Source organism: Gymnoscopelus microlampas (genome assembly GCF_963454915.1).
Source record: "Gymnoscopelus microlampas genome assembly, chromosome: 24".
Lineage (NCBI taxonomy): Eukaryota > Metazoa > Chordata > Actinopteri > Myctophiformes > Myctophidae > Gymnoscopelus > Gymnoscopelus microlampas.
The window spans coordinates 30,467,141-30,491,873 of record NC_139961.1 but is presented as its reverse complement, the minus strand read 5'-3'; the positions used below and the strand labels follow the sequence as shown (position 1 = coordinate 30,491,873).

At 43.4% G+C, this 24,733-nt stretch overlaps 1 protein-coding gene across 3 annotated transcripts in view; it reads right to left on the bottom strand.

Moving 5' to 3' along the window:
• The window catches only part of LOC311040383 (semaphorin-5B-like), a 95,696-nt gene that overhangs the window by 19,247 nt on the left and 51,716 nt on the right, over positions 1 to 24,733 (bottom strand). For all 3 annotated transcript variants that reach the window (XR_014600266.1, XM_084050633.1, XM_084050634.1), the window contains exons 8-13: positions 23,754 to 24,039; positions 17,998 to 18,133; positions 17,050 to 17,260; positions 14,929 to 15,145; positions 4,275 to 4,392; positions 3,562 to 3,746 (exon numbers count right to left, since the gene is read on the bottom strand). Coding sequence is in view for 2 of the 3 variants with exons in the window: in XM_084050633.1 (XP_083906759.1) it covers positions 3,562 to 3,746; positions 4,275 to 4,392; positions 14,929 to 15,145; positions 17,050 to 17,260; positions 17,998 to 18,133; positions 23,754 to 24,039 (1,153 nt within the window). In the remaining variant the exon portion in view is untranslated. The remainder of the gene's footprint in view (positions 1 to 3,561; positions 3,747 to 4,274; positions 4,393 to 14,928; positions 15,146 to 17,049; positions 17,261 to 17,997; positions 18,134 to 23,753; positions 24,040 to 24,733) is intronic.

Below are 24,733 nucleotides of genomic sequence, written 5' to 3'. Positions count from 1 at the left end.
CATCTCAAAATAGTAGTGACTCGCTGTGAGCTATTAGTTCTACACTCTAACCACTGCAGGTGGTTATTTTATATTCACCTCGTGTCCCTGCTTAGAAACAAGGCCCTGATAAGTCAGCTTTGCACAAGTTTTGGACTTACACTGGAATCGCAAGGCTGCTTTGGACATGCAAAAAGAACTGAATAAAGGTACGAGAGGCGGAAATATATGAGGTGTTTAAATTCTCATGTATGAAATTTTGAGGTATTAAAAGATAGACTTGGGTAGGATGGAGTACTTCATCCTTGGGCCTGTGGAGTGAGACAGGGGTTCAATCTCAGTGCAACGTATACATTAAAGATCTGGCTGTAATCACAGCAGTCTCCAGTCTCCACCCCCCTTGGCTTCCCTCTGCATGAGCCGTAAGGCTGAAGTAAAGTGAGGTGAGGACCATTCATTCACCCCACACCCTAAAATCCCATTGTGTTAATCTTACCCTCACAAACCCTTGCATCCCTATTCTGGGCATAGGCGAACATTTGACAAGAATAGTTGAACATTCTGCGAAAATAGACGATAACTACATAGACTAATAACTACAAGCGGCGCGTTGTGAGCATGGAGATCGGCTATTTCAGAGATTTGGTGTAGAGGGAACAAGGGACGTGACAAAGTACAGACCCCTGGGGGACCCTGGTAAATGAGGTTTTTATAGGTTTTAAGTGGTTAAAGTGTAAAATAATATATAAATAAATGGTCCGTTTATAATTACTAATTATAAAAGGACTAATTATAATTAGCTACAGTAATTATAATTAGCTTAAAGCACAAAATCAAGTTTGAAAAACACAATATACCAATAAGAACTCTCTCTTGCTGAAGATTTTGCCTACTGGTCAGATCCGAATGGCTTTCACTCTGACCCTCAATTATTGCACAGTGACCACAAAGTCAGGAACCACCAAGTACAATAAATAACACCCATATATTCCTCATTTAGAGTTGGTTGATCGACCCCCTAGTTAAGGAACACGACAGACAACCGGGAATCCATCCAGGGCCTCGACAACAGCATGACAAAAACCTTTCCCCCAATTTGTCTGAGTGCCTCTTTGTCTGACAGTGTCTTGTTCTCTGATTCGATCTACGCTTCCTGTAAAAGAGCAATTCAATTTTCGCCCGCCACGCTCACTCTCACACCCTCACCACACAAGCTTTGCATGCACATTGACGGAATGTCAAATGATCCATGAGTGAACCCCATTTCATCTCGCTTGTATTGTACATGCACAGTACACGCAGGGGAGTGGGGACTAATGACATGCTATTTGTGCACAAGTTTAGCATTTCATCTAAGAAGTCTCCATTTCTGTGCTTTTAGTTTGTTGGTGAGCAAGTATCTAATTTGTTATGAAACTTGTTCTAATTCATTTGTCTTTTTACATAGGGTGCTTACTGCTTGTGCACACTTTTTTTATTATCAATCAAACAATCAATCAATCAATCAATCAATCAATCAATCAATCAATCAAACTTTATTTATATAGCACATGTCATACAGCAACTGCAATACAACGTGCTTCACAGAAAATAATGATTACTGCAATGCTAAAAAAAACTCTACAATTTATTTTTAAAATGTCCACAGATTCAGGGACCCATCCCCCGGCAGACTATTCCAAAGTTCAGGGACATAATAGCTAAAGGCTGCTTCTCTGTACCTTTTTGTTCTAGCCTTTGGAGCAGTTACTTTACGTGACCGGTGTCAGAGGATCAGAGGACAATTTTAACAGGATGCAGTGTCCAACTCCTTCCCTATTTTCTTTATTACAGTTTAGAAAGCTGGGCTGAGTGAGGCAAACGGCAGAGGCCAGCTTACTTTACATGTGGATTCATAGAGAGGAGGTCTGAACCAATGAACATCTGTCAGACGTCTTTGTCAGGTAATTATGGATACTTTGGTAAATTGTTGAATCCATTATCACAGTAAGGAATGACCTCTCTGAAATGATTCCTATATTACAGAGCAGTGATGAATGTGGGGCATTAAAAGAGCTGGCAGGTCATTATGTGATGCTTCCTTGGAATATTCAAAAAGGCAGTTTGAACATTGGACAATTATTCTAAGATTTGAGTTCATTAGAGATGATTGAAATGATTGATTCGCTATACTCAAGGCAGTCAGGAGAGTCGAGAAATGTCAAGAGATTCAAGAAATAAAATAGTGTAAAAGACGAGAATGTCCAGTTTCATATACTGTACTTCTAAGATTATGAGAAGATTAACAGATTATTCTAAAATGTATTTTGTTGAATCTGTTATGCTTTATTTGAGATCTGTGTATAGAGATACAGGAAACCAAGGATAGAGAGAGAGGAGTGAGATGCAAGACGAGACAGGAGTAGGATTCATCATGAGGAGCATTTGGTCTGTGCACTAACTGGCTGAGCCATCAGGCATGGGCAAATGTTTTTAAAAGTAGGTTGTAGGACTATAAATTATAAAAAAATATAAGACATACTAACTGGAGAAATTGTACTGAAATAACCCATGTCAGATGTGGACAAAATTAGAATAACAGGGAGGAAGATATTCTATTGCTGTAGGTCCTGTCAAATCACAAAGAATTAAAATTACATCATCAAAATTCTACAGGCATCGCTCTCATATTTTTCCTTATTGCCATTTTGTCTGCGGAGCCCCTGTGCTGCTCGCTCAGCTTTGTAATTGATAATAAAAGGGTAAAAAAGCTCAGAAAGCGGAAAACAAATGTCCTGGAACCCAAATACAGCATTATTATTATTCCACAGTGGGCCTGTTCAGCCATCACAGTAAATGCTGCCAATAAATGAGAAACAACAAACTCTACATAACAACACTGATCGATTATTTTGCGTTATGAAACCAGACTCAATACTGCAAAAAGGTATACATAACTAAACAACAATTGCCCCCGAAAAAGTTGCCCCAAAATGTAAAAATATTACATCAATCTTGGAGATACATTTTCAACATGTTAACCACTTAAAACGTATACACAACGGATCCACCAGGGATCTATACGCTTTTTCCTTCAATCTACGTTGCACCGTGTGGTGAGCTCGGCTAGTTTCACATGTTGGCCCCAGAATAGAAATGCTAGTGTTCATGTGGTTTAGGGGTGCAACAGTTAATGAAATTCAATTAATCTATTTAATCGATTATAAGTTAATACAAAATAATTGATTAACTAGACAATGTGCTCCTCGGAGCACAAGTCTCCGCCAGCAAATATTGGAATTTATTCCAAGATTGGAACTTTTTCTGCTAATATCTCCTGACTAAATGTTAGCTTGGCTGATGGCACTGATGTCACTTCGAAACATGCAATGCAATGTTTCGAAGTGACTCACCTATTTATAGGTATGTATTTCGTCATGCGTCTCGCTAGCCAATCAAAGCACACCCTTTCAACATATTGTCACGTGTCACGTGAAGCTTGACCAATGCTTAAGTATAATCGATTGATTAATCAAAAAAGTTAGTAAGTAAATACTCGATAGTTGCAGCCCTAATGTGGTTAAACATGGGTGTTAACCTTACCTGGAGCAGTTAGCCACCTGGATGGTCTGGCCCTTACAGGGCGCCCCTCCACATTGAGCCACAGGGCTGTCGCACGAACGAGCGCGACACATGCAGCTGCTGCTGGAGCCCTCGCCGTCGTCGTGGTTACACGCTTTCCATGATGTCCAGGGACTGAAGGCGCCATCCTGCGTCAGGTTCCTCACCTGCAGGGAGGGGGGGGGGCTTTGTTAATCCCATGGGAGAAATTCACTTTTGTCGTCGGTTGAGTTTGTTATGTGTATACTGTATGTGTGTATACTATATTTAGAGCACCGTACCGTAGTCAATACGAGTCATTGTCTATTCACAGCTTCAGCCATTTATCATACATACATCAAAATAGACCATTTTCCTGTCCATGCCTTTATTTACACAGCGTAGCTCTGCAAGAAGATAGCCGCCTGTGTGTGTGTGTGTGTGTGTGTGTGTGTGTGTGTGTGTATGTCCGGAGCTAATGTCGCAAACCACTGGACTGATCAGCACAGATCCAAACTGTATGCATGCGGCCTGTACAGTAGGTACTAGGGATGCCAGAAACTGATCAAAATATTTTTCAACTATTCGATCAGTTTATCATTTAGTAGTATTATTAACCTATATACTTCTGTTGTAAATGAACCGCACTATGAGTATATCTGCTATTTTTTACACAGATGCGTTCCCGGTCTTAAAAGGCTAAGTGTGCGTCTTACCGGGCACTCTGTGATGTTCTGGCTCCATTGGCTCATGTTGGAACTCTCCTCAATGGTGGTGCATCGCTTCTGCTTCCTGTCCCAGCCGCAGTAAGGGTCCCGCGCTCCAAGACAGTCCCTGTACCACCAGGGAACACAAGGTGACGTGTTATCTAACCACCATGGTTCCCAAACTTTTTTGCTCAAGACCCAAAAGAAAAAAATGCATGCCTCCCCGGGGCCTAAACTAGTGAAAATAGCTGATCTACAAGCTCACAATGCGTCACTTTGCGCAGAGTTGTGTGCTTGTAGATTGGAAATTTTCACTGCTTCTTAAACATTTGTTAGCTAATTAATGGAATTTGTTAGATTTTTTTTTAAATGTAGGCATTATTTTTGAAAAATCACTGAGCTTTTCATTTTTTATTTAAAAAAACAAAAAATAAACTAACATTAACTCACACCCCATAAAACTTTGTCCGCGCCCACAAATGAGTCCCGACCTAGTGTTTGGGAACCAGTGACTAGATGATTCTATTCTAGACAGTGCACTCTGACAGATTGCTATAGATAACAGTGCTGGAATTTACCTCTTTCCCTGCAAGTTTTAGAAAGTAAGATAATTCTATCATGAAAAAAAGACTCTTATAATCCAATCTACATACAAATGGTTGCAAATGAATCGTTTCATCATTACCCTAAAGTGCTGTTTATATAAATATTTTAAATATTATTCCAAAGATAATTTCCAACTTGATAGATATGTAGAAAGGTAGTAAACATGGTAGACATGCGCTCATGGTACGTGCAGCAAATACTCCACCTCCCCATCCCCCCTCCCTCCTTTCCATTAAGCTGTGACTTTAATGAAGTGAAAATGAGTTGAGCCCTGCACTAGTAAACAGATTAGCCAGTCACAAGACAAACACAGTCTGGCTGCAGGGTCATTAAATCTAAACCCACACTGAGAAAGAGGTGAGCTTGTCAGAGTTCCAGGAAAAACCTCAGTTACAGTGGAGGATGGAACTTTATCGGAACAGGCACAGCTTAGCACAGCCCTGCCTTGCAACCCTGTAAAAGGGGTCTTTCTCTCTTGTGATTTGTTTATTTGTGTGTGTGTGCGCGTGCATGTTTGTACATGTACGCATGTGCACATAAACCTGCCTACATCTGTATGTGTGTGTGTATAAAGTATGTGCATCCACCCATGCGTGCATAAGTGTGTATGTACTCTGTGTGTATGTACTCTGTGTGTATGTACTCTGTGTGTGTGTGTGTGTGTGTGTGTGTGTGTGTGTGTGTGTGTGTGTGTGTGTGTGTGTGTGTGTGTGTGTGTGTGTGTGTGTGTGTGTGTGTGTGTGTGTGTGTGTGTGTGTGTATAGTATATACAAAAGAAAGTCTATGCCAATGCCTGCTAGGACTGGCAGGCAGAACACAAGGGTGGGCTTAAGGCAACCAGTTATGATCCGGAGAGCGTTGTTAATGGCAGCATCAACCTTTTTGGCATGTGGGCTTCTACACCAGGCTGGGGCACAGTATTCGGATGAAGTGAAGACCAGGGCTTGCATGGAGATTCGTAGTACCTTGGCAGAGGCACCCCAGCCTGGTGGGGTGCCTTGCTAAGATGTCGGATTAGCAAGAACCTTGATGACACTTTGGCCTTCACTTGCTCTAGGAGTTGCTTAAAAGGACAGTGTCCTATCCAGGCGTACGCAGAGGTTCTTTGGGGCTTTTCCAGGCGGTTGTTGTCGACGAACGCGTCCAGTTCCCTTTTTACTTCGCTGTTGTTGAGGTGATATGCTGCTGAATCGCAGACACTGTCTTGACTGTCTTGCTGAGCTGCAGGCGCCACCTACGACGGTAGGGCTGTCCTCACCGAGACATGGCCATCACCATTGAGAATGCTGTGGTGACGTCAACTCGGACTGCGAAGAATCTGGGTGTGACCCTGGACGATCAACTGTCGTTCTCGGCTAACATCGCATCAGTGACACGGTCCTGCAGATTCCTCCTCTACAACATCAGGAGGATTCGCCCCTTCCTCACGGAGAAAACAGCCCAGGTGCTCATCCAGGCTCTTGTCATCTCCCGCCTGGACTACTGCAACTCCCTCCTTGCTGGTGCTCCGGCATCAGCCATCAGACCTCTGGAGCTTGTTCAGAAAGCTGCGGCTCGTCTGGTGTTCAACCGCCCCAAGTTCTCCCACACAACTATCCTTCTCCGTTCTCTGCACTGGCTCCCCGTAGCAGCTCGCATTCAGTTTAAAACCCTGGTGCTAGCCTATAGAGCAGTGAAAGGAACAGCTCCTTCTTACCTCCGGGTTTTGGTCAATGCCCACACCCCTGCCCGACCACTCCGGTCTGCCACCTCGGGGCGACTGACTCCCTCGCCACTCAACGGTCCTTCTGGTCGATCGACACGGTCACGACTTTTTTCTGTTCTGGCCCCACAGTGGTGGAATGAACTTCCCACTGATGTCAGGACAGCAGAGTCACTGCCCATCTTTCGCCGCAGGCTGAAAACCCACCTCTTCAGGAAACACTATCCTTCCTCTTTGCCTGGCCTACTTGTTGTTAACTAGTTGTACGAACTCTTGTTTTATTTTTATTGTTTTATTGGATCTTGTTTAGTCGATACACTTATTTGTTTTAGCTCGTGCTCATTTGATTTTGCCATTTTTGTCTCATCTGTTTAAGAAAGTAGGTAGCTGATATATTGCACTTTTACCTTAGCGCTAGGTATACTCTTGGTTGCTTGTTTTTGCAGGAAATGTACTTAAAACTTCTGGTGATTAGTAGTTTTCGTTCCCTACCTATGTTGAATACACTTATTGTAAGTCGCTTTGGATAAAAGCGTCTGCTAAATGACTGTAATGTAATGTAATGTAATGTAATGTAATGTAGGCTGCCAAGATGTCCATGTCCTGGTTGCGGCCATCTTCCATAGCCCTCCATGTTGGTCGTCGCATCATAATGGCCAGATCATCCACGTAACCGTATTTTCTGGATGTTGTCAAAATATCTTAAAAAAAAAGGTTGCCAGCCCATGCTGTCTGCAGTGGGTGGACCTAGTGTTAGAGTCGGCGAGGTGACGAGTGACTTCCAGTTTGACGATGGTGAGGCCCACTACATTAAGCTGGAGCACTGACAGACCCTGGTGCTCGATGGCCGGGATGGCTGCCCGATCTGATGTAGACGTTCTGTGTCTCCCCGGTCTCTTGTGCCCTAGTCTGCAAGCTGGGTGATGATTGGTTGACGACATCATGATTCAAGATACACTCAGGCCTCCCCTGAGTGTATCTTGCTACACTCAGGGGAGGCCGCGTGAATGCTGTCGTCTTCTCCCCCGGTGTGGCACATGTGAGGTCTTACAGCATAAGGCTGGATCTTAAATTCTGCATTATTCCCAATTAAGTCTGGAGCTCTCTGCTGGAACTGTTTCCCCCGCGACGTGACTCCGGATAAGTCAGTCGCCTGAAAAGTAGACCAATAATAGCTCATGCTGCTACCTGCATGAGCAGAACCACCTCCGGCCATAACACAAATGCTGCAAGAACAGTCTGCTCTCATTAAGGCTTCGTCCACACGTACACGGGTATTTTCATAAACGTAGCTTTTTATATGCGTTTTGGGGGGTTCGTCCACACGCAAACGCGTTTTTGCTCCATGTAAACGCATCTTTTGGAAAACTCCTGCCACAGTGTAGATTTTTAAAAACTCCGGCTATGTGTTCCCGTGTGGACACGGTAAACGGAGTTTTTGCATTTAGCCGTTAACGTTTAGCCGTTGTCGTGTGGACAGAGAGATTTTTTTAAACAGGGCCGTGTAGACGCGGAGGTTTTCAAAAACGAAAACGAAATATCTGCGTTTATGAAAATACCCGTGTACGTGTGGACGAAGCCTAAGAGTGTGAAAGTTGCAGTGTACTTAATCAAATCTATGCATGTGAATACTTGCTTGTGAGGTATTTATAAAGATAAAGACACTATTTCTATTTGTTCAAAGGAGACCGTCACCACACTTGGACATGCACACAAGCAGTCGGCCTGTATTGTGCAGCTTTACCACTGAATGCCACATTGTGACAAAGTGCACACAGCAACTAACTGTTGGTAGTTCAACTACCCAAATATAGAACAAACATGGGAAAATTCTCATTCTACTACTCTGCCACCAAAATGTGGAATGCCCTGACACTATCCATTAAAAAGATGTAAATCACTGGTTTCTTTCAAAACTGGCCTGAAAAACCATCTATCAGGAGACCACAAGGGGAGGTCAATGCAATTTCCCATAGAAAGGAGCTGTCATTCACTGCTGACGTTTTTCATTTTTCTCCTTTGTACTGTACATATGTACTGTTTTGTATTTGTTGATTTGTTATGCTATGTTGATGAATTTAATACATAGAACCACGATGGAAACAAGTCCCCAGGACTTTTTTGTGTTATCCTTTTAGCCTTAATGTATGACTGTACCGTGCTGTTTACATTTCTGACTAATAAAGTATTCAATCAATCAATCAAAGATTCAACAGAGTGGCCACACTATTCAAATTATACTGAGTATTGAAGTACTTTAGCTCCTGCTGTAAGATGAGTAAACTTGAACGGATCATGATTCTATTACTATTATTATATTAAGTGTTTCCACCTCTGAGTGCGGGAAGTCTGTTGGACCATGCCCAGAGAGGGTGTAGTAGTGGTTTTATATATTATAATGAAGCATTATGGAACCACAAGGGCCCTGCCTGGCCTTCCCGCAAATCCTACCAGAGCCATCTCTCTTGTGGATCTCCCTCTTGGCTACTGTAAATAAAAAAATAGAAGGGGGAGAGAACTTCACACTTTTTACAGCATGGCTCTGCAGGAGCCTAGCCGTTCTGTCAGTCCGGAGCTAATCTCGCAAACCGCAGGAGTCACGAATCAGTGCCAAACGTTGAATGTTTTTTTAATTCTATAATGGGAGTCAATAGGCCTGTGATCACAATTAAACCTTGCCCAAATTTGGCATCATATGTCATAGATAAGTCATGAATGATGTCACAGATTGGCTGGTCACATGAATCTGAGATCCACACTGGAGCTGGGGCTGTTTCAATGTGGATTTCCCAGTTTTCAAGAGAAAACCCTATATTGCCCAAAGGAAGGTGGCAGAAGCAATGAGGAGAGACGAACCAAGAAATACATTTTCTGGTCAAAACAACAGTCATTGTAGAGGCCTTCTCCTGTGCCATCTGCTTCTTCGCCTCCTTGCCACCTGACTCGCTAAAGAGGATAAAGTGGATTGAATTGTCCACTGGCTAGTTTTGGCACGGAGCCACAAATGAAAGCAATTTCCAAGCCCACATTTCTCATTTGGAAGCAGCGTTCAACACACCACAGAGGATAAGACTCTCACCTCCAGAACCATGTGAATCCGCACTGGACTGGGACCAAAGCTCTCTCTCTCTCTCTCTCTCTCTCTCTCTCTCTCTCTCTCTCTCTCTCTCCCCCCCTCTCTCTCTCTTTCACTGTCTTCCTCTTAGCTTTCCTGCTGTCTAACTCGATAAAGGAACAGAACTAAAATAAAAATACAGCAGCAGAATGGATCGCCCACTCGCTCTAATAACTAAGATAGTAGCCAATATCGCTCTGTCTGTTCTCACTCGGTGTCAAACAAGGACAGCCAAAAGTATACATAATAACACACATACACAACCACACACACACACACACACACACACACACACACACACACACACACACACACACACACACACCACCACCTTCCAAACAACAAAAAATAGTACATCTTCAAAACCCTCCTTGTCGCCTATATCTAACACCCTACCATTTCCGTAGAAAAACAAAACATCAAAAACATTTTCTTGAAAAAGTGGGAACTCGTTTTGTGGCGCTCCCTCTCTCCTGCGGTAAGAGAAGACAGGTGCTGCGGTATAGGCAGAGAAGGGATGCCGGCTGCACTCAGCGCAGTCATTCAGTCCAATTACCCGGCGAAACGCTGACACGCTATTAAGTCTGGGCCCTTGAAAGCCAGCGACACTTCAGGGAGTCTGCCAGATTCACATAATACCCATCTGAAAACTAGTTATTCTTTTTATTCTTTCTTTCTTTTCTTTTTTACGAATGTGCCAGCTGTTGAAAGGAAGAGCTCATGTTCAACCTGGGTAGCCAGCTTCTCCTTTTTTTCTTGGCCCTCTTAGGGACTGGGGGAACAGACATGTTTAAGAGTCACTCCCCACCCTGAATCAAATCCCCGCTGTTCACGTCAAGCAGGGATTTGGAGCGAACGCTCTAGATTTCCTCCGAAATGACACGGTGAGCCACGGAAAGTCGTGAATTGTGTCGAGGGAAGAAAATGACTTAAGGCTCCTTGTGGGAGACCCCCCCCCCACACCACAATCTATCTTTGGTCTCGCCACCCAGAGTCTGTAAGCTGAGAACTAAGGATTTCCTAGAGATCATCAAAGAGGTCAGTAACACATACAGCATGAATACCAAAGTGACAACTACGGCCAAGGCTTCATGTCATTCATTCTGCACTCAAAATGGATCCGGAGTAGACCCGCAGGCACACTCCCCTCAGAACCCCCATGCTGGCCGACTGGCGGCAGCCACTGGCCATAAACCCCACAGACGAGGGGTTCCTGGGGAGCAAAGAGGCCCAATAACAACACATGCTTTCGGGGTTTGCTTGTGGCCCCGGGGTGGGGCTGAAGGGATGGGTCCTCATAAACAAGATGGTTGATAGGTTTGTTTAAAGTTATGTGTGTGTGTGTGTGTGTGTGTGTGTGTGTGTGTGTGTGTGTGTGTGTGTGTGTGTGTGTGTGTGTGTGTGTGTGTGTGTGTGTGTGTGTGTGTGCGCGCGCGCACGGACCTAATCTCTATTTGATAAACCCCACATTTGAATCACATAATTTGATGGATCTCTACACAATGCAAAGAATACAAGCCAAAGGCAATTTCACTTGGCCCATAGAGGGAACCTCAAATGCAACAAATGTCACTATTTGTTGCAAAAACATGATTTTCTTGTAGCAGTCAAACAGCGTTTTGATATTCCATGCTGTTAGCCTGTAATATGCCACTGTGTGAGTGACGTCGCTATACTCCGGTGTAGGTGTGCACGCCAATCCTATAGTATCTCCCTTTGCCCCTAATTCACTCACATGCTTACACGGATAGACGGATATGCACAAGCGTGACAATAAAGTGAATCTGATCTGAAGCGCACGTACACCCCTCACCCGCCACCCCCGCCCCCACACTGTCTTTGTAGTATGTGAATTGTTTTCTCTGCCAAGCATTTTCCTTTGCATGAAATGTGCTAGGCTAATTAAATAAACTTTGACTTGAGTTGAGTTGAGTTGCAGTGCTGTAAGTTGGGGGTCCGGGGTGGTTTGTGAATTCTGCTGCGTTGGCTTTAATGAGCAATGGGCATCCATTGTCCTTTTGGCTTCAATCTGACGTGCTTTATAGCCAGGGAGATGTTTCTGTTAGGCTCAGCAGGCCTTAATGGAGACTGAGCATTGCAAGTCTCCCCTTTGTCATCGCTGAGCTTTTTTCTCAGTATGTTTTTAACTTTTTAAAAGTCATACTGTAACTTTTTCAATTAAACAAGAGTTATTTTTGCTATAATCCTTCACTGGTATATTTTTCACAATGGCCATTGCACACAAATGTGCTATTGTCATCTTCACTAAACACTATTAAAAACGACACTCGCGGAAAAATGATGTAGCACCGGAATTGTATTTATTTAAATATATTTAATGTTAATAAGTAGTTTCTGATGACTTGTTGTTGCGTTCCAAAAGGTCATCACCTGATGAAGATGTATTGACATCGAAGCATTGTCACGTTATTTGCCTACAACCGGTTATTAAAAAGCCTTTATTTGTCCGAGTTTGCTCCAGTGCCTTCCTGCTTCGTTCCCTTTCATCACTTACCAAACCTTTACATGCCCTGGGTGAGAGGACCAAGAGGGTGATACATGATATCTGATCAATCAGTACAAGCTGAGTGCCACCGCACACTCTGCTGTCACCATGAGCGACCTCGCTGAAGAAGGAACTCAGCATGTCAAACATGGCTCCTATTTTGTCATGGTCCTTGTGACAAAAACATAATAAATAAGGCTATGGATATGTGATAAACAAATGATCATCACAATCTACAGTGTGCATATATACTCATATCAGTCACAGTACATTTTAATACTACCTACACCTGCAGTGCCATTGCAAACACTAGTGCCAATAGTCTGCATGATCCTATCATTTGGAAAAATTGAAGGTTTTTAGATCCAATTTGACTAAATCAGATTAGTTCCTTGCGAGTGGACCAGTAAGAGACGTTTCAAACACAGAAGCAATAATACTGTGAGCAAACAGACTGTAGGGGCTTTGGAGAACGCCACTGTCACCCTTCATTATTCTGTGGCACGTAATTAAGGAAAAATAATAAAGTGTAATGAAGTGCATCTTATTCTTATTCTGTTCTCGCTCATGAAACCACAATGGTAGCTCTTAAGCATGACTCCCCTTTACTCTTGATTGATCTCCTGAGGTCTTAAGAAAGAGGTAAGAGAACAATGCTTCGGTTCCTTTTATCTCTAGAAAGACGATCATTGACTTTGACTCCGTTTTAACACGTGGCGTGCCGCTGCGGCAGGCTGACAGCGTTTAGCGACGTGAAAGCCGCCAGGGCGGAGTGTCCCATAGCTCTCCTTTGTAATGTCAGGATGTCTTCACCGTTTATCCTAACGCTCCGCCTGGTGATGGTGATGGATCACCAGCTAAACCTCTACTGGCAACACACACACACACACACACACACACACACACACACACACACACACACACACACACACACACACACACACACACACACACACACACACACACACACACACACACACACACACACACACACACACACACACACACACACACACACACACACACACACACACACACACACAACACAACTATGAAAGGACAAATGGTCCAGAATAGGGCTATACAGTATTTTCTTGGAGCACATACATTTGCACCTGTATTGGCAATAACAGGAGACATGGGATGGGAGGCATGTGAGGTGGAAAGGCAGCATGGTAGCCTTATGGAATAGACTAATCACAATGCCAGAGAATAGAGTTGCCAAGAAAGATTTGAATTGGGATGTATCGAGAAAAGGTGCATGGGCCAGTGCAGTAGAGGACATACTTCTGAGGGCTAGGTTGCTTGACAGTTTTCAAAATAACAGCATTGCAAACATATCTGTGGTTAAAGAGACACTTTATGGTTTGTATCAGAGCAAATGGTCACCGGATATATTGTATAAACCAAAACGTGGAACATTTGTTATGATAAAAAGCTGTTATGCTAGAGAAGAATATGTTTGTGGTCCATTGTCCAAAAGACAAAGATCTCTATGTGCCCAACTCCGTTCTGGGATCTTGCCCCTGCACCTTGAGACTGGTAGGTATAGAGGAGTAGTGGAAGAGGAGAGGTTTTGCATTTATTGTGACATAGCTGATATTGAGAGTGAGTTCCATTTTGTTTTCTATTGGCCCTTGTATCATGACCTGCGTCAAAAAGTATTTAAGAGGTGTAGTATTTGGAAGGGGCCTGGGACAGATGGGCAAAGAGAACATAAATGTGATGTATAATATATTTTTTGTTTTGTTTTGGGTGTTTACCAAACATTTTCTTTTGTGCAGTCTTCCAGGAAGAGAATGCGATATTGTTAATTTATGTTTTTGGTGTCTTCTAATCCCGTAAGGGATGGGTCTTTTGACAAGACACGAAAATAAAAATTCATTCATCCATTCATTCATTCATTCATTCATTCATTCATTCATTCATTCATTCATTCATTCATTCTCACACACACACAGATAAAAAACCTCTCCACTCGCCTCCTAGGCCCTGACGGCTTTGACCTCTTCATAATTATTATTTCACTTAGGGAAACATAGCGTTACAACGGGTCATCTCTGGCTACTCTCGTTGAAGTGTGATTGAACTACTGTACCTGAGCAGGTTCATCCTCTGCCCTCCATCTCTCTCTCACCTAACACTGTTCACAAGCAGTATGGCAGACAGCTGTCAGCGATCGTTTAGAGCAAGCTTTGGATTATTCATAAATGAATGAGCTCATCTGACGCCACTTCGAGGGGCATTTACAAATTAGATGGAGGCCTCTCCAGCTGGTGGCACTCTAGGCGTCTGCCTAGTTCAGTTATTCTCAACCAAGAGCAAGAAATCATCAATCATCAAGAAAAAGCAGTGACTTCGCTACTGATTTACAATGAAATACAGACCCCCCCCCCCCAGTTTTTTGCCCGTACAGCCCGTACGACTGCTCCCCTGGAACTTTGACCATTGTTCCTTTGCCAACGCTTCTAGCCCTGTCCCACTCTCTCCTGGCTTTTAATTAAAGGAGTAGTTCACCCCAAAAAATATATATTTTCATTATCAATTACACACCCCATGAAGCATTGAATTCATGGAGATTTTTTCTTTTTATCACATTCCTAAGCCAATCATTTTGTAACCGGTGGTCTCTCCGGTAGGAGACACAAAGAGTCTACTCCTTTAACTTCTGCCTCAGTGTGCCTGCTTGCTTCTGAGTCTTATCCGTTCAGCGATCTGACAGGGAGAGTCCTACCGTTCGGATGCATAGCTGGAGCAGCGCTCCAGCGGGATCTTCAGCAGCCCGTCGTCCAGCCCCACGAACAACGAGCGGTCGCCTTGGAGGATCTGCAGGCTCCGGATGTGTCGTCCTCTGCCCTCGCTGTCGTCGGGGAAGAGTCTCATCTCTTCCAGGTAGCAGCCCCCGAGGCTTTCATTGGTGGAGGAGAGAGCCTTCAAGATGGTGCCGTGCTCTGGTTTTGGAGGGGCAAATAAATGAGAGGAAAGATTTTTTTCTTGAGGATTATTTATGAGGCATGATGTGCTTATATGATCAGTTTTCTTTAACACTTCTAAGCCGGGCACATTTTCAAATGTTTTCCAAAAATTCCCACATTTCTAAAAGTAAAAGAAATTGCGGAAGTAGCTGATCTACAAGCTCAGAATGCGTTGCAATGTGACGAGTCGCTATGCGTCATACGACAAAGTACAGTATATAGGGCTTACCTGGTTAATAATAGGTTGAATACTGACATGAAACTGAAACTTTCGACTTAGGTTCACTGCAATTATGTGTCTATTTTTGACAGCCCTATGCTTAATTTTGAACTGCACTATTCAAAGATCGTCATGTTCTGTCTTGTCATAGATTTGAATCTAATTCGTGAGAGCCTGAGAGGTACTGGACGCCATATCCTTTTTATTTCTCATCTTTCTCTGATGTGCAGCCTACTGTATAAGCCTGTCTTCAAAAGCTATATTTCCAATGACTGTGAGGTCTACCCAGTGTCTCAAAGCAGTTTCAAGCGGCAATTTATTTTTTGTAAGATGATGATGATGATGATGATGATGATGATTGTTAGTAGTAGTAGTAGTATTTCAAATGGGTCAGTGTGGAGAGACAGGAAACCAGGGGCAGAGGAGAGACAAGATGGGGGACGGACTCGAACCTGGGTACTCGCACTCACAAGAACGCATTGAGCGGGGTTAAGCGAGTGTACAGAAGTTTAATTGCACAGAAAGATTATTATGCCACTGTATACATTGTGTCCATGCTCAAATACGTTAATGTTCTTGAGAAAGCAAGGGCAGAGCGAGAGGATAGACATTCGATACACGCCGATGGGGGTCAAATTTGTCAAGCTGAGCCACCAGGCATACCTCAAGTGGCAGTTTAACTGCCCCTACGGTACATTGGGCCTATGATGGCAGTTCAATATTGCAGCTTATCACTGGCACTGCGGTACAGATCTATAGTCACAACGAATAACTGTATAGGGGTTTGAATTTTCATGCCCTTTGTCACCTGGCATCTGCCCTCATGTTCCTATCTCTCCATTTAAATATAATATTTATAGTAATATCGTTAGAATTTTGGTGCTGCTGCTTCTGCTACTACTACTATTACTACTACTAATAATAATAATACAAAATCAAGTTCAAAGTTAACATAAATAAAGTTAGTATATCAAATTCACACTGTACCATAATTCTTAGTACAAAATAGTACTATTACTATTTTTACAACTACTTAAAGGAGAATTTCGCCCAACGTTTTTCTTACCTTTTTTATGATGTTATGATATGCTAGGACAAGTGGCACAGTAGAGAAATTTCATAACGCCATCGCGGGTCCGCCGCAATTAAAAACCTGCGCTCTAAATTGCCTATTTTAATAGCTTTCTCTTTTTTTTCGGATGAGAGCTGATAGTGACTGAACACTATGCAACGTGTTTGTCTTGAATGTCCCCCCCACGATTTAAAGCCATTTAGAGCAAGGACCATAGGCCCGGGTTTTTAACTGCGGCAGACCCGGGATGGAGTTATGAAATTTCTCTACTGTACCACTCGTCCTAGGACAGGGGTTCCCAAACTGTGGTGCGTGCACCCATTGTGGTGCGCGAGCGCCCACCAGGGGGTGCGTGACCTGCCATCTAGGCAAACCAACCTAATTGGTTTGCCTAGATGACGCCCCGGGGGGGTGCGTCATCTAGGTCAGGATGTAATAAGGGGTGCACAGCTAAATAAGTTTGGGAACCGCTGTCCTAGGATATCATAACATCATAAAAAAAGTATGAAAAATTGGGTGAAATTCTCCTTTAATACATTATAAATAATTCTATTCATCCCCAGAGACCCTCACGGCCCGCACACTCACCAGTGCCGATGTACATGACGTGGTAGAGGGCATCTCGGCCCTGCACGATGTCCACCACCAGCTTGGAGAAGCGGACGTTGTCCTGCGACAGCAAGGGGTCCACAGTGACGGGCTGCACCACGTCGTTCATGAGGAAGAGGCGCTGGGCGTCCTGGAGGCTGCGCTCCGTCAGGTTCTTCTCCCCCGGCTCGCGCTCCTCCAGGGTCCCGCACTGACCAGAGGGGGTTGGCAGAGGGGAAGGTTATTAGTAACCCGCCACACCAGTTGTTAAGGACCCCAAAATTGTCCCCACAAGTATAGGACTTCTGAACAAACAGGACCCATCTCAGTTCTGTGTAATATGTGATGCCTATCGAACTATGACTGGTAGCGTATTCTATATTTTTCTTGTTTTGTATCATGTCGTCAATGAATTGTGTGATCTGTCTATGTATTGTGTATTGTGTATTGTGTGCTGTGATTTTTTGTGTCCTGATGGCTGCTTGGTGCAAAAACAAATAAAGCATCTATCTATCTATCTATCTATCTATCTACTGTATCTATCTATCAAAATTTATATGAATTTGGCATGGACCCCCTATATGAAAACAATTGTTTTTATAGCTGAAAAACTCATTTTCCTGGGGACCCCCTGGAACCCCCTCAACAACCCCTGGGGGTCCCTGAACCCAACAGTTTTCCCCTATTTTTGAGTTGGATTATCTATTTGTCTATTTTGGTGATTTTTAAACAACTTTTCTCTGCCCCATGGGAAGTTTTATTTTATCTCACCTCACATTATCTAATGTCTTTTTATCTTTGGAGTTTTAGGCGGATGGCAGGACTGGGAAGTAAACAAATCTCTCACAATAGTGAAAGAATAGTCCCACACACTATTATCATCCCATACAGTATGTGACAAATATTGTAGAGATTCTCAATGCATGATGTTTCTCTGGTCAAGGTTACCTGGAAGTTAGGGATGGGGTTGGGGGTGGACTGCCATGTGGTGCGTGGATTCTCCTGGTGGAGGAAAGGGCCGTTGAACGCCTGGGTGATGGCACTCAAGTTGAAAGCACACACAGCAGAGGCCGAGATACTGTTACTGATGGGAGAGAGAGAGAGAGACATACGTTTGAATAATTTGCTGCCATTTGTCCCAAAGATCTTATACCAAGTGAATGCAAAACATTACAGACATACAGCTGTCACTTGTTTCAAAGGTTTATCCCAAACTAACCTTTCCTATGTGGATGTATAACTGTTTCTGACAGAAAATGCACAATTCTTATGGTTTTGTAAGATCGTTTTCTAAGTTGCAATGTAGCACAGCTCTGTTTACAGTTTACACATTTATTCATTCCCATTTAATTGTACATACATTGTCTTGTTTGTTTTGTTCCACTTTTGCTTTGGCGCTGTGAACGTATGTTCTCATGCCAATAAAGCCCCTTTGAATTGAATTGAGAGAGAGAGAGAGAGAGAGAGAGAGAGAGAGACGATTGTCACTTATCCAGGTGTTCTCGTTGTGTCAGGTGACTCAACTGTATATGCAAGCTCAGTGACTCAAACTTTTTATCTTCAAGGACAGTTTGGTATATGCATTAGACCACAGACAGACAACCATATATAGTTACCAATACCATTTGGGTCCATTTGGTTTCTAACTATCAGTCATTTAGCTGGGGACCCCCTTGAAGACCTTCAAGGACCCGTGAGGGTCGCCGGTCCCCTCTTTGAAAACCACCATGCTAGCTCATTGGGCACATCATGGCGAAATCCTTGGAGCAAATCAGGCTCCGAAGCTGTGCCCCCCCCCCCCATATCCCCCCTCCCCTCCCTGTCCATCTCCACTGTAGAATCCAATAAAGTTTAAAGAAGCCTTAAAAATATCCCATTAAAAGGATAATCATGCTGCCCTCTTGGTCACATTCTGCAGATGGACTGCAGGCAGGTCGAGACTCCTAATAAGGATAATAAAATGTACTGCAGAAAGTGGAAGGAGAGAGAATATACTACACTGTGTGTGTGTGTGCGTGCGTGCGTGCGTGCACGCGTGTTATTATTTCAGCATCTTTTCTCATACGGCAATAGTCACTGTTAAAAGACCACCAATACATGTCATTGTCTATTCACAACTTTGGCCACATATAGACCCTCTCTAGTCAATAATCACTATTTCAACAATAGCAAAAATAGCCGATCTACAAGCTCACGATGTCGCGATGCGAACTCTTTCACCTATAATGATGACATGCCCAAAATAGGGACCGTTGAAATGTTACCGAACCTACCTGAATAATTGAGGCAACTTTAGCTAAACCTCACTGCGCGGTTAAAATCCCTGAAATACAACAATAAAATGGCAGACTTTTTCAGGCATTAAAGTCCTGCTTAACGTTTCCTTTGGCCTGTACTGTAGTACAGTCATTTTTGTGAAAATAAACAGCACTGTGGTTTTCACAAAGTTAAATAGCTATGCCAAGCTAGTTTCAAGTCTCAGGGGCGAATTCACAAAAGCCTTCTGCGGCAGCTGAACCCACGCAAATAAGACACTATAATTCCCAAAGCACCAGCAAAGTGTGAAATATAAACCCTAACTGTGCTGCCAAGCAAATAGCGTCTAGGTGCTCCGGTGCTATTTCCATGTATTTAAATTAGGTAATTATGCATACATTTGGGGCCATATCAACCCCTTTCTATGCAAATGAACAGTTAAGAGTGAAAGTTATTAGCGTCTTCAGAGAGTTGGCGGCAACTTAAGTGCATTTAAAAGGAGCGCCACGCCCAGAATTTCGAGTCATCATGGCAGCAGTAATTAAAGCCAGGCAAAAGCATCATCATGCCAGGCATACTCGTGTGAGCGGATATTTTGACCCTTTAGTACCGTGGTGTAGAGGTGCAACAGTTACTTGAACTAAAACATTTTAATAAAATAATCAATTAATAATTGAACAGGACATGAACCCTGTTTTGGGCATATGAATATAGGCGAAAAGTTTCTATACATTTCAAAAAATGTCAACGGTAGTGAAAATAGACAATCTACAGTGAGTAGAAGCTCACAAGCTTGCACACCGTAAAGTCATTTGGATGAAGGCGATATAAATGCATCATTTACCAGTTGAAAAGTTAATTGCCGTTGCCACAGATGGAGCCCCAGACATGGTTGGCCCGCATAAGGGATTAACTGCATTGGTCAAAAAATAAATGAGTCGTCTCAGTCTTGATTGAATCATCAACCACTGTACAGTATCAAACATCAAGATATTCTGTGTGCATATCACTGAAGCTCAACAATGTAATGTTCATAAAGTACATTTTAATCAAAAGCAGAGCGTTTTACAGTTCAAGGAGATACTGAGTGAGCTTCAGTTGGAGTACGGAGACATGGTTTACATTTGCGACGTGCAATGGCTGAATCCCGCAAAATATGCTCACACAGTTTTACAAACTGAGGGAAGAAGTAAAAAAATTCATGTAGAGGAGGACAGAGTCTGCCGTGGAAGTAGGGCTCAGCGATATGACTTCAAATCAATATCATGATTATTTCAAACGTTTGCCTCGATTTGTGAAAACAGCTGATCTACAAGCTCACAACGCGTCACGATACATGCATTTTTGAACGCCACCATTGTACAACGAAGTATAATACAGGGTTAATCAGACTAATTGCTTAAGTCGATGATAAAAAATCTATTAGAATTCTCTTGTCAATTTGTTGATTTGGTTTTGATATATTTTCAGTTAATTGCCCAGCCCTACGTGGAAGTCAGTTGTGTTAATTGGTGTTCATGATGTACAGCACATCACCAAGTTATTAGCATTATCATGCTTCAAAGTCCCAGTCAGCTTGTCAATTCTATGCTCTCAAAGGTTACATCATTTATAGTGAAATTAAAACGGTGGCAAGTGCAACTGGAAAGGAGTTGGAGAGGACAGCATTTTCATACTCTCATCTGAATATGCCGGTAAGTGCACAAAACTCCTTCAGGCATTTGGCAAGAGGTATAAGCGCATGTAAAGTATTAAAAAGAACTAAACATAATTTGCACACAAGATACTTCATAATTTATTAGGCAGGTTGCAGGATGAACCCTGATCATTTTGGTGACCCCATGGCCTTTCCTCGAGTAACACCATTAAGAGCCAAAAGGTCCACTTGTAAATTAACAAAAGCTCCTAGCCATTGCCAGGAAGCGATGCAGCAAAGCTTTTAAACTCTTTTTTCAACAAGTATTTTAGCAGCACACAGTATGACGATGATGGAAAAAAGCCCTATGGATTGAACCAAACCTGCCTCGAGTGGATTTCATACAGATAGAAATAGAAACAGACGCCCTCTCAGTGGCTTCACCAGTTAGTCTTTGTACCATTTCAATCACAGCTTCCTGGGGTCAAACCTTGGGTTCAAACTCGCTTCAGATTGCATGTCTCGTACCATCTCTATCTTTCTGCTGTTTGTGAGCAGTGAGCACTACCCAAGAGAGAGGCTCGATTTCTTTAGGAGACAGAGAACAGACCAAAGGAAGTGTAAACAGCGACTAACAGCCTGGGGCAGCAGCATAGTTGGTGTGAGGTCCAGGGCTCTGCTCTGCTCCAAAGGAGTGGACTTGCTGGCATATTGATACTAACATGAGAGCTGCAGGGCACACACACACACACACACCGGAATGCCTGATTACTATAGTTCCAGTTGGACTAATGCCTGATTTATACTTGGTTGTGTGCCAGCGTCGTTCATCCAAAATAGACGATTTACAAGCTCACAGCACGTCACGATCCGACACGCTGTGAGCTTGTAAATCGCCTATTTTCGCTGAGCGACACCGGCGCACAGCTAAGTGTCAATCAGGCCTAATGGTCATTGGTCACTACAGTAAAGCATCTCTCATGATCCGCACCAACCCTCTGCCTTCAGACCGGCCTCCCTTCTCTCTATCCAACAGACCCATTTCACTCAGGCGCGTATCGTCATTGGGGCCATGGCCCGGTCTGTAAACCCAGCTTGTCCCTGTGTAGGGCAAGATCCGCCAGGGGGAAAAAACTAACATTAGCAGCCCCTCACTCTATTATTCTGTTGTAGCCGAACACAGAAAGTCGCCTTTGTTTTCAAATGGGGCTCATTTGCATTCTGCCGAATGTTGTGGCCGAAATGAGTGGCCATTAAAAAAAAACAGTTTAGCCGTCAAACTTTCTTCGGGTTCTGGCCCGGTCAACGTTAGAATCCACCAAACGCCACTGATTTCACTGTTGCCATATCTGCTTATTATTATTATTATTAAGCAACAAGTTGCTTGTAAATATTGGTAGTTGCAGGGGTTGGGATTTTTTTGGGCTTGTTTCTTAAGTGTAGCTGCTTATTTAGGCTTGCTTCCAATTTTGTATTATTATTATTATTCAAAAAAGTGGTTCTGAAATAAGCTCATGTAATGGACAACGCGTCGCATCGCAAAGCGTTGTGAGCTTGTAGATCGTCTATTTTCAAATAGCCGATGTACATAAGTGCTCATGTAGCCTCGTCGATTCTTTTGGGCTTGCAAAATCTGGCAACACTGACCACTTTCCACTCTGCCAAGCTCTGTGTGTGTGTGTGTGTGTGTGTGTGTGTGTGTGTGTGTGCGTGCGTGCGTGCGTGCGTACGTGCGTGCGTGCGTGCGTGCGTGCGTGTGTGTGCGTGCGTGTGTGGTGGTGATGGTGGTGGGGGTCGTGGGGGTTTTGGCAGCATTTAGGAACAGGCAGCTTGAAATGACTTGAGCTCATTGCTCAGCAAGCTCACGATCTCCCCTTTTGTAATGCGTTTCCTCAGCAGTGGTAAAATAAAACCTTCGGGCTCCCCAGGGCTACCGTCAGGTCAGTGAGTAAATAAAGAGAAACCGAAAAAATAAATAAATAAAGGCTGGAAATGTGCTGGGGAGAGTCTCTGTCGAGAGAGAGAGAGCGAGAGCGAGAGAGAGAGCGAGAGTCTATTTTGCGGTAATGAAGGTAAATGATGCGTCATCGGTGCACTAGCTTTGCTGCTTATGCATGACTTGGTTTGTTTGGTTTATGCAGGTGGAGCTACCAAACTTTTATTGGGAATCTGGGTGCACTTCACTTACATTTATCTTGTGTCTTGGCAGCAAATTGATCTGGTTGGAGACTGTAGACTGGTCAGAATAAAATTACAATCTTGTTCTTAAGAGGCAAAAAAATGTCTCCTTCTGTTTCATTTAGAGGCTACAAACGTCCCTACAGTCAGCAGTATTCAGAAAGAGAGAGAGAGAGAGAGAGAGAGAGAGAGAGAGAAAGAGAGGGGGGGTAACGAGAGAGGGAAAGAAAGACGGTGGGGGAAGATGCAAAGACAGAGAGAGAAAAGGGAGAAGAAATGCAGAGAGGGAAAGGGGGAGAGTAAGTGAGAGAGAAAGGGATAGAGAGAAAGGGAGGGGTAGAAAGAAACAAAGATAGACAGAGAGAGGATAAAGAGTGAGAGAGAGAGAAAGACAAAAAGACATGGGTGAGAGAGAAACACAGGGAAAGAAAGAAACAAAGAAAGAAAGGAACAAACTCAAACGAATTCACGAAGCAAAGAACGAAACAAATGAATGAAACAAATGAATGAAAGCCCAGGAACAAACAGAAAGGCAGACAGAAAGAACAGTGAAAGTGAAAGGAGAGAGGGAGAGAGAGAGAGAGAGAGAGAGAGAGAGAGAGAGAGAGAGAGAGAGAGAGAGAGAGAGACTCACACATTGGTGGTGAACACGCCGTAGATGAGGTCCTGCTCCGGCAGGTAGAAGGTGCTCTGCAGCTCGTTGTAGTAGAAAGGGATCTCGCCGGAGCGCGAGCAGTTGAGACGCGCCTTCATGAAGGTGGTCCAGCTGTGCTCCAGTAGGAAGTGGCCGCCCACGTCGTTCTTGCAGAGGCGCGCCACGCGCGAGAACACCGTCTTGCCACAGTCGTGCTCCACGGCGTTCTCCCGCAGGAAGATGTAGGCGAACAGGCCCACGTCATACATGGACACGAAGTGAGGCTCTGTGGGCAACGGACACCACAGGAGTGGACATGAGTTATCAAGTGTGTTTGTGTGTAGTAATATGCATGTGTATACTGTATATTTTAATTTCTTTATTTGGATTGTCAGACATAAGATCGTTTAAGACATAGATCGTGTCAAAATCCAAATATACCAGAGTAAAAAAATAATGCAATGCAAGATCATGATCACAGTTGTCAATATATACGCTACACACAAGGCAAGCAGACTAGCATACAGTTATGGGTATAGGTGACAGTGTCTTGTCCATATAAAGTGACTGCCAATAATGGCAGAACAATATTTCATGAATTGTCATGAATTCATATTTCATGAATTGTCAATATTTCATTAATTGCCCTTCTTTTATAGCCAGTCCAACAATTTGTAGTCCTCGCACACATATATTATGGACATGCCCTAAGCTGCCAAATATCAGAGCAATTGTTTTACAATTGTACCCACATGCAGAGATGGCATGGTATTTTAGTATTCTACAGCTGAAGCAAGTATCCATGTACATGTCTAAGGAACATCAAATTTCTAAAATAAAAACGGTCTTGGTGGTTTCATTAAACATGATCACATCCGGAGTATTAGGGGAGCTTTCAACCACATCACTAAATATTGAGATAAGGCAAACCAGTCGATTTTAACAGCTTTGTTAATATGGTAATGTACTTGTACTTGTTG